Source organism: Convolutriloba macropyga, chromosome 1, assembly GCF_964194025.1.
Source record: "Convolutriloba macropyga chromosome 1, txConMacr16.3, whole genome shotgun sequence".
In the NCBI taxonomy this organism is placed as follows: Eukaryota; Metazoa; Xenacoelomorpha; order Acoela; family Convolutidae; genus Convolutriloba; species Convolutriloba macropyga.
The window spans coordinates 16,454,733-16,465,785 of NC_134468.1; the positions used below are offsets into that span (position 1 = coordinate 16,454,733).

The 11,053-nt window shown below is 35.9% G+C and overlaps 1 protein-coding gene across 1 annotated transcript in view; it reads left to right on the forward strand.

The window, feature by feature from the left end:
- The first annotated feature begins 353 nt into the window (after positions 1–353).
- The window catches only part of LOC142345987 (uncharacterized), an 87,332-nt gene continuing 76,632 nt past the window's right edge, over positions 354–11,053 (forward strand). The window contains exons 1-5 of the mRNA XM_075398460.1: positions 354–738; positions 1,181–1,371; positions 3,552–3,987; positions 4,453–4,547; positions 4,787–5,083. Of these exons, the coding sequence (XP_075254575.1) occupies positions 354–738; positions 1,181–1,371; positions 3,552–3,987; positions 4,453–4,547; positions 4,787–5,083 (1,404 nt within the window). The remainder of the gene's footprint in view (positions 739–1,180; positions 1,372–3,551; positions 3,988–4,452; positions 4,548–4,786; positions 5,084–11,053) is intronic.

Below are 11,053 nucleotides of genomic sequence, written 5' to 3' on the forward strand. Positions count from 1 at the left end.
GAATTAAAATCAAATAGACGGCTCCACATTTTTGTTTTGACAGCATTTCGAGGTTTCATGTCCTCGTTTTTGGCTCTTGCTTTAATTATAAAAGCAGCTATCTCTGGTCTCTTGATGGTGTTCACCGAAGGCATGAACAGATACTCGGTTCATCTTTTCCTTGATTTCATCTAAAATTATAATCAAGTAACAGCCACGCATGCTTGCATGTATATGTGGTATTTTGATGCAATCAGAACTCGTTAATTCCCTGAATCCTGAATTGTTTTCATTGAAGTTGATTGAATAATCGATATAGCGATCCAATTTATCAAATCATTGTACCTTACTATAATAAATTAAATTGCAGATGTATGAACAGACAAAGCCGCGATCCAGATCGTCTTCTCTCACAAGTAGTGCGAGCGCGCGATGAAAATCAGACTCCAGTTAAAAACCGAAAGCCATCTCTCATCAACTCACTGTCTTCAGATGCACATCGCAGCCCACTAAAGTGGCACCGAAATGTTTCGTGCATCGATTCACAAAAGAGTAGGCCATCCAGTGGTACACGAAGTTTTAACCGTCCCCCAAGAAGCGCAGAACGGGAAAACCTGAAGCGTTACAGCAATGTAAATGTCAAGAGTAATCAAACTGATTTTGAAATGGTCCAGCGTGACAGGAGAAGGTCCTATCGGGAATCGAACCTCACACCTCCGAAACAGTCATCAGTTGAGCTACCTCCCATATCTAAAACTGGTAAGAATTAGTCAAATTCGTAAAGTTGGGTTTTTCCTGAATAGAGTGATGTACGGTTTTTCCCGTAATGAGTCAACTTATGAATTGCTTTCGTTCGTAGTCAAAATTTTCCAAAAAGATAACGATGGAAGTTTATTATTTCGACAGCCTCCAAATGTTCAGCAATGTGCCTTAATATTCTAAAGTCGCGTCTTTAGATACATTTGTCCGGAGTCATTGGCCTTGTTTTCAGATGTTTCTTAAATTTATTTTTGAATAATTGAAAAACTGAAAATCAATACTTATTGCAAAAGCGCATCAGTTAGGTAACTTTTTGAATTTATCAACCTATCAATTAAGATTATTAGATCAAATAGCTTGCCGAATAATATTTGGAACTCCGGGGTGGGGGGGGGGGGGGGTGGAGGGCAATCTTAATATTTGGTAAAAGTTTATTTTTCAGGGTTAATCCTAGAAGATGCCGATGATGTTGAGTATTCCATTTCAACAAATGGAGGTCAGAAATCTGAGAGGTCAGCGAAGAATCTCACTTCACTGGCTGATAGCTGTAAACAGATTGGGAAATATCCGTCCAATGCTATTGACAGAAGATCATCGCACAACTCATTTGCCAAGAAACCTACCGAAAGACAGGTATATAGAGCTTATAATGAGACGTTTTAAATAGCTCTCACTGTTTTATAAAGCGCTCAAAAATGACATTGTAAAAGGGTCTCGCAGCAGATTTTGTTATTGCCGAAATATAATTTAGAAACTTGGAAATTGTATGTCCTTTCTTGATAAATGTTGGGAACTGCTCCAATTTTTCAATGTGTTGAAAGATTGCAGTAGTGTCCCTTTTATGCTGACGTTGGGTTGTAAGTTGGCCACGCCAAAATTGGTGTGTCGAGGTTCATATATCGAGTCGTTTCCAATTCAGTTTTTTCAACTGCTAAGCATGTGCACCTATTCAGTTTAAATCCATCTTGCATTTTTCTCTATCGTTTTTTATAGCCGCACAGCGATAGCTGGGGCTATTATTGGCCTTCTGTTGGTTCTTTTTTATTTCGTCGTCAGGTTTAATTTTTTGTCATTTTTATTACGATCATATGACGTCACAGCCACTTTTTATTCATTCGTTCATGCAATTTCAACTGAAGTGCGCGCGTCATGTTATTTTTCTCTCTCTCAGTGACGCGACTTTTTTCTTTGCGTGATTATATTTTTGGTCGCACTTGACTTACCTCACTCTCAAAAATGACTTCCTCACTTTGAAATTGACTTTTGTTTACTTTAATTCAAAGACATAAGGTCAAATGGGTGTTTTTCACTCTAAATGATGGTTATTTGACAGCAGCTAATAGAGGCAGCAAAAACTTATTCAGATTGTTAATCAGAAAGTAACATATCAGCCTTCAATGAAAAGACGTTTTTTTTGTCTGTCTACTGTTTTTTGAGACTGTAGATCTACAAAGCTATTGCGGGTATTTTCTGGCTATCTGCCAGCTATGTTTTAAAATTTTAAAAACTAATGGATACATAATTTTACGGTTTTTCTTGCGTTTATTTTTCACAGTGGAACTTTAAAAATTTTTCAATAGTTCTTTTCAACTTTTTAATCATTGGTTGACCGGACACTCGACGACTTTTCAAGTGCCTCTTCAAATCAGTGGTTGAATTAAAAATTTTGCCTAGAGTCTACAAAAACTTGCTTCAAGTTTTCAACTAATATCCTACACCCATCAGCTTTCTAGAACTTCAACTCCTCAGATCAAATCTAATTTTTCACACATGAAAATTCGGTAAATAATATATAATAATCAAATGTGTGGTGCAGTTTTCGCTTCACGTTTTTCTCCTCCCAAATGAGCTGAAAACCACTATCTAAGTTTTTCCAAAACCTTTTTGCATCAGTTTAGCTCATTGAAGGCACTTTTAAAGGAACTTGACCTATTTTATATTGTGAAATGGATATTCAAGTGCCCCTTTTAATTGTTTCAATTTAATTGTTCTTCGCCTAATTTCCAAAAAGTTTGCTCAATTTTTCGCATAATGTCTACAAATATTGCTTGCTATCGTCTACTCCAGTTTTCGCCTTATCTTCCGGAACTTCTGCAACTATTGCGTGAATCACTGTTGATTAATTGCAATAAAAATATCATCTGTAACAGCGCCATTGTTTACAATTTAATCAACTTTTCCGAATTATTTGCTACTTTTAAATTGCTCTTAAACGAAGTTTGTAGCAATTGTATTAGTCCTGTGGTCTTTTTTATGCGATTTTTCCCGTGACCGATTTTGACCGATTTGACCTTTCGTCCTCAAAAACGGGAAAAACACGTAGCGCTCTGAGGGAATTGAGTGGCCGAGCAGCTCTACTAGAGCCTTACGCCTTACTAGTTTCTAAGTATGCGGCTCACCGGAATTGTTTTGGGGAGACAATTTCAGGGTATGAAGGGTGGTTCTTAGTTTTAAAAGTTTGACTCCTACCACCTTCAACCCACCCCGTCCACCAGCTTTCAACCTGGCGATTTGGACTCCCCTCTCGTCCAGCTCTCCAACAACCCTACCTTCCATCACTTGACCGCCCCCCCCCCCCCCCCTCACACGCCCTCCTCGGATCAACTGATGATCTAATCGTGCACTCTTTCTGTTTTGTTTCAATATACATAAATTGTCATGCGATAAATAAATTTCATAATTTGTGATGCAATGCTTACCCAATTTTTCCTACCCCATCATTTTTCGTCCGTCGTTTCCATGTAGTCTCTATTTGATTTTTATTACAACTAATTGGCTTCATCATAACAATTAATGTTGTCTTTATTTTGCAGAAAGATGAAATTGCGCAACGCAAGCCACTTGGCTTCAAAACAGTTGTGGAACCTCTGCGGTCAGCTAAGAGTCGGAAGCCTCCAGACTCCTCAGCAACGGAAGAAAAGTTTAGAATAGCAAAATATGCTCCATTACAGTCAAATTTATCTGCTCAAACTGAAAATGGAGCAGATTTAAGGGCGAGTGAGACACCACAGACAGAATTGTCACGTAAGAACTCTTCGAATACTAATGGAAACGACGTCACTAAAGAGTCCGCCAGTGATCAGAATTCAAACTTAACTCCTCTTCAGAGGTGTATTACAGCAAAGCGGAAGTATAAGCAACAACAGAAAGAGGGAGAGGACTTCGTTGTGGAGATATACCTCAACAATGCTGGTGGACCCACAAAAACAGTAATCAATGATGATGTTCAACTTCGGCCTGAAAATACAAGTGAGATTTTCTGCTAGTAATAAAGCTCCCTAATTCTCCGAAATTGTCGAAGAATTTTTTAATTCCCTGTGCACAGACAAATGTGATCCTTCGTTGCTGACTCTGTGTTACTTGATATTAAGACATTATAGCTATTAACCGCGGTTGCTGTAAGGTACTTGCCTTGTTAGGGGGGGGGGGGGTATATATTTTGCTCTCACTAAGCTGGGGACGGGAGATGCGAGCACGGAGGGGGGAGGGCACTTCTAGGGACTGACTTTGACCCCCACGTTCGATCCGTCCCCTCTCTCCCCCGGCTAGCTAATGACAACTCCAACCGCTTACCTGACGTTATTCTGTTTTTTTTCTGTCATTTGAGCAATATTTCCTGGTCTGTGGTGGCCTGGTTTATGAAATGCGGCCGTGTTCACGAGTAGTTTCGCGCTGAAAAGTATCATTGTGTATCAGATAAATGCTTTATTTTAGAAAGTGAGATACCGGATAAGAATGCTGATATCAGAAGTGAACATGCCAGAGATACTGTGGTTAACACTGAAGAAGAAAGGACAGTTCTCACAAAGGTAATTAGAATTTGACCTGTATAATTGATCGAAAGTTGTAAGTACCAAGTCAGAAAATTGTCGGAAGATATATGGTTAATGGGAAAAGATGGAGGGCGGATGGAATGTTTTTTGTCAATGTCAAGTGCAAGGTTTTTGACAATATTTTTGTCACCCTATTTTACGTTAAAACTTTTTCTGGTAAATGATATCAAAATTTATCAAGTACTGTCCATTAATCTAACCGTGCGCTGTTTTAGGAGGGAGAACCTTCCTCGGTTAGCGACAAAGTGGAAATGGATCCCTTAACGGCGGAAAATAAACCAGATGAAACTTCTCAGGACGCTAAATCGGATGAAGGAGTAAGTCAAGATTCTCCTCAACCGACAGCAACAGAATCGCCTGCACTACAACCTATCATCTCATCAGCTACAGCATTTTACCAGAAGTATGAAGAGGATGAAGTTGTACAGCCGGACGATATTTTCATTTTGGGGTTAAGCTTGCCGGAAGCCAAGAAGTATGAATCCAGTCCTCTCACAGTCCAGGAAGCTATTGTGAGTAGCAAGTTAAATTAAGTAAAAAGACTTTTTTGTTATAGTAGCTTAAAGAGTGCAAAATAGCTTGAAGTCTATTGGCTACTTTGGTACAGTGCAAATGAATGGGCATGTGAGAGTCAAAGTATTTATCCACGGCACTTTTTAGCCGGGGGAATGACTTCGACTACTAATATTCGTTAATTGCTCTCGATCGAAGTTTTAAGCAACTGCTGTAGTCGTATATGTCTGCTTCTACAAAAAAGTTTTCTCTTTTGAGTGTTTGTGTTGCAGAATATGTGCGCTCGAGCATTTTGACCTTTTGAAGTGAGTTTTTCGCCCTTTAATTTTCATATTGGCTTGGTCAAAAATTATTCTCATTCGGTATTTAAACCGCTTGCTTAATTTATGACAATTTATGATTCAAGGTGATTTCAAAAGTGCGTTGGAATTGGTTAGATTTTTAACTTTAAATCTCAGTTAATCAGACTACTACTTCTCCCTCCCTACGGAAGTACGCAAAAATGAATCTAGTCGCCGCAAGTCATTCGAGAGCTATTTGTCCGAGTTTAGTTGATTTATGTGTAATAGCCGCCTCAGCTTCTCAGCCGCCTATTATAGCGCTCCTAATTTTTTTACGACTCGAAGACGAGTATTGGATTTCTTAAGGTTTTTTTACCGGAAGTACTATTCGTTCAGACGGTTTTTTGAACCTAAATCGAAAGTGAGTAAAATTGCCGTTTGAACTAATTTATTCTGAGCGAGAGCGGTTTTTTATCATGCGCTGCGTTTAGTGATTTTGACTTTGAAAAGTAGTTTTTGACTGAATGGCATATATAGATAAGTTTTTTGGCCTTTTTTCGTCTAAGTGGCCCATTTTTTGCTTGTAATTTTGTTTTTTGTAGAAATAATTTATTCCATGCTATAATGAAATGTAAACCTCGGAAATTGATACCACAGTGCTTTGCAGAGCCTGAAAATGCGTTTGAAGCTCAAAATTGACACATACGTTTTGATTTTTGGTTAATTTTGGCTTTTTATCTATTAATTTCTGCATTTTTGCATCTTTCAGCCTTTTATTTCAAAAATCAGTTAATATGGCAACTTACTTTTGATAATTCGTATACTCAACGCCTCTTTCTACCTCGATGTAAATTTGTTTTATCAAATTGTACATATGCTAATCCGATTTTGGTAGTTTGTTTTCATTTTTTCCAGTTTTTTGTATTTTGGTTTTAGTTACTAGAAATAGTCTTTTTGTGCAACACGAGGGACTTTAATAAAAATCAATCATTTTTGGCATTATGTTTTTGAAAAAACGGTTAAATTTTTTTTCATAAATGAAGTCTCCAAAATTTTTTGACCTTTTTTCCAAATTGTTTCAATGTCTCTTATTAATAGCCGCACAGCGATAGCTGGGGCTATTATTGGCCTTCTCTTGGTTTTTTTATTGGTTTATTTTTGTTACGACCATATGATGTCACAACCACTGCAAATCTACCTTTTGTTCATTCTTTCATGCAATTTCAACAGAAGTGCGTATGTGACGTCATTCTTCGCTCTTAGTAGAGCGAGTTGTTTTTGTTCATGCGCGTGATTAATTTTTTGGTTACACTTGACTTACCTCACTCTCAAAAATGACTTCCTCAATTTGAAATTGACTATTTACTTTAATTCAAAGAGATATGGTCAAATGGGTGTGTGTCACTCTAAATGAAGGTTATTTGAGATCAGCTAATAGAGACAGCAAAAACTTATACAGATTTTTAATCAAAGTATAACATCAGCCTTCAATGAAAAGACGATTTTTTGGGTCCGTCTTTTTTACTTTATTTTAGACTGCGGGTCTACGAAGCTATTGCGGCTATTTTCTGGCAATCTGCCAGCTATGTTGTTTGAATTCTGATTTCTTTGTTTTTGTTCTGTTCCGGAGGATGGATCTTTGTCTCGGATGACTCTTTGTCTTTTCTATGTCTCGAATGCTGAACAATGAAATCTATTCGTTTTTCTTGATTTTTTAAGTTTGATTTTTAACTTTCAAAAATCAAGGATTAGTCTTTTTTTACGATGTTCCTTACATTTTGTCCATATTCTTTTACTTCTAATTTGTATCTTTCTAGCTTTGTCGTGGCACCCACATTTATAAACGTTTTATTGATTTTTTCAGCTATTAAAAAATGGAACGTTTTCAACTTTTTCTAAGATTTTCGTCATTGCTTTGGTTTGCAATTGGTTCCATTTAACATAAGGCAGTACTGAGAGTTTACTAGAAAGCTTTTTCCAAAATCTTCACTTTTTACCATTTATTGCAATTTTTTCCGTTCTCGGTATTGTTCTGAGACGATTTTTTGCCTTTGAATTTTATTCTGTTGCTTGTCTTTTGTATAATTATTTTAATTTTTGAATTAGTATGAAGTAATGTCTAGAATATATAGAACAAAGGAAAAGTAGGCGTTGTTTTTGTTTTAATTGCGGTGATTAGAAGTCTAACTGTAGTGGTTTTATGATTCGTAAACTTGAGCATTCTTCTTTGAAAAATTTAATTTAGTTTTAAGATTTTTATCTGCCGTTTGCATTAGCGATCTTTTTGAGACTAGAATCATAAATTTTTTGATTGAAATTGATAGCTCTGTCAGCATTTTTGAGCCTAACAGTATTTTATTTATTTTGGACTCTTTTAACGTTTTCAATAATATAAAATGTTGCTGCATTTTGTTTCTCTGGGTGACAGTGGTTTAAATTTCACCAATTTTAAGATCAGACCTAGGGACATAATGAGTTAATGGTTTAATACAAAAGGTAATGGCATCAGCTTCAAGTACGTTTTTTTTGAAGTTTTGACGCTTCGAGTCGCTTCCGGAATTCTTCCGGCTATGTTTTTTTCACTACGTCGAATAAAAATTTTTGGCTTTACCTTTGTTCACAGTTTGTTCAACATTTTGTGTGAAATCTTTATGATTTCTCTAGGCTAGTTTCACTCTTCTCTCATTCTGGTAAAAGTGGTTTTAGACAGCAGTTGCTCATCAAAGCAATTCAAAATGAACAGAGTTAGTATCAAAAAACGATTTTAGATGCGCGTTACTCGAACTCGGTTCTTAGTTACCGGCTCTAATGCTTATTGGTATTGATACTAGTCCCTGTGTGGTCTCACTACGAAACAGGAGTATATTCAGCTCCCAAATGACATCATGTTTTTCTCTAGTTTTGTCTTCTGTCAATCACAATTTTGGTTATGGAAATCAACGGCAGCTTTTTGCCGGCAATCTGCCGGATATGTTTAATTTTTTAAGTCTAAAAAGATTTGTTAATAGCCGTGAAGTGACAACGAAGCTATTTTTTGCTATTGGTTTTATGCCTTGTCACAATAGTTTGGAGCTTGAACACTGAGTTCCATTTTGTTTAAATAGCTCTTTAAGTACTCGTTTGCATAAAATTTTGATTGATTTTTAATAGCCGCACAGCGATAGCTGGTGCTATTATTGGCCTTCTCTTGGTTTCTTTTTATTTCGTCAGGATTTTTATTACGATCGTATGACGTCACAGCCACTTTTAATTCATTCGTTCATGCAATTTCAACTGAATTGCGTGCGTGACGTTATTTTTCTCCTTCAGTGACGCGAGTTTTTTGTTCATTCGCGTGATTATGACTCAAAAATGACTTCCTCACTTTGAAATTGACTTTTGTTTACTTTAATTCAAAGAGATAAGGTCAAATGGCTGTTTATCACTCTAAATGATGGTTATTTGAGAGTAGCTAATAGAGGCAGCAAAAACTTATTCAGATTTTTAATCAGAAAATAACATATCAGCCTTCAATGAAAAGACGAATTTTTTGGTGTGTCTTTTTTACTGTTTTTTAGAATGCAGGTCTACGAAGCTATTGCGGCTATTTTCTGGCAATCTGCCAGCTATGTTTGAGTTTGGCCTCGTCGGTTTTCTAATGAGTTTGAAGTGAATTTGTTCTTTGGTTTCGGTTTAAGCTGCTAATGGTTTTGAGGACTTACCCTTTACGTTCATAAATTTTTTTTGAGAAACAATTGGTTTATCGCATCTTGTTGCTTTTGTTGCTTTGTCATTTAGTCTCTCTAATGGTCGGTCTCATCGACTGTCCGATGAGGTGTAACTAAGTGCTCTCGATAAACGGAAATAATGGGATTATTACTTGCACAACATTAGTTTTTAATGTTTTTTTGATGTTTGCCAGTTTGTGTTCTATTTTTCTTGCATCGTAAGAGTGTCAAAGATGACAGATTTCTTGTTTTTGTTGTAAAGCGCGGTTTAAGCGCTTTGCACTTAGCCGATTCTTTTCAATTTGAAACCATTTGTTTTTGCGAAGCATCTATTGGATTTTGCCGGCATTTGTTTTTATTGTTGTCACTTCTTTCCTTAGTGGTGTTATTAAACAGTTTATGGCATCTAACGTTCATTAGCTTAGAGTTATCCGTTTTTTTATTTGATTTTATTTATATGCAAAAACTGCGGTGAAATGTCCTTTTTCGCAAATTTTCTTAATGTCTTTGTTTATTTCTCTCATTAATTTTTGTTAGAAGTTGGTGTATCCTGTCCAATGATGATGATGCATAGTGTGAATAATTATTCAACTTCAATTCATGTTGGTTTTGATTACTTCAACATAGCTAAAAAAATAATTTAAAAGTGTTGTTTCTGAAGTTTTTCTTTGTTTATTTTCGTTTATGTAGGGTCAGTTGCTGCGTTGACTATTAAAGGCTCTCTTTCCAATCAGTTGATAAACAGAGCTGTAGTTTGTTCAGTTCTTTATGTATTTGAAAAACGGTTCTGCCATGTTGTAATTCAAGAGTTTAGGTTAAACCGCTGAAAAAATCTAAGGATCAGAGAGAAGATACTGGTTTTCTGTTCATGTCGCTTTCTTGAGAGAGAGCGAGAAAAAAATGTACGAAAAAATGTCCACTAAGCGAGTGAATTTTTTTGATCAAGTGCAGCTTTTTTAATGCAATTTTTTTAGTTCTAACTGTTGTAGTCAAGTGTTTTCGTCAATTACCTAACCTCGTAATGTTAGGTTTGGAAGCATTTTGACCATCTAAAGCAAATATTACACATCAAGTGTCAATTTTTTAGCTTTTTTCTGCCCTGTTTTAGAGTTTTTCATTAATTTTTGCAGTCTTCAATTTTTGATAGCATTGAAAATTTTGCTGGTTGAAATCAGTTTTTGGTTGTCTCTAATTTAATTTTGGTTGATTTTATTTTTGATTTTATTTCATGAAAATTTTTTTAATTTAAGCTGTTTTTCGCCGATTTTTGGATTTTAAGCTTTACGCTTGTTTCTTCTGATTTTATGCTTCCCGCTGCAGTTTTTATTTATCAATTTTTGATTTAGAGCAATTCAATAGTTGTTGTTACTATAGGTGTTGTGACACTTTAGCTGGATAGGTCACTTTTTACTGAATCAAATTATACAAATATTGATATTTCAGTTTTTTTCTCCAAAAAGTGTTGGGTGGCTGACTGATCGAGCATATGTAATTAAATTTTTCTCGAAGTAATGGTTCGGAAGTTCTATTTAATCGTTTTATAGGACATTTCTTGAGTTTTTAGAGAATATTTTTTTTGTCCTACGTCATCAACTTCCCCGTTCCTCGGTTTTTAATGAGCTCTCTACATTGTCTGTCAATTGGAAATATTTTAATGCAAATTACTTTTATTACTGTTTTACGAGGTCTTTTGTGAACAGTTTTCTTGAGCCGCAACTCAAGGTAATTTTTATCAGATGCCTTATCAGTTTTTGTCAGTTAGTTTGCAGGTAAATTTTCAGGTTATTGGTTTTGATTATTTAGTGTAATCATGATGATAGCAGGCAGATACATGAAGTAAGTTTTTCTTTTCGATTAGTTTCCGGAAACCTTTGGCTATGTTTTCTTTAAGATCTGTTCAGACATTTTGATTTTTTAAGCAATTTGAAGTGATGACTTTGGTGACCCCGAAACAGGACGTGGAGTGAAAAAGCAAGAGGTT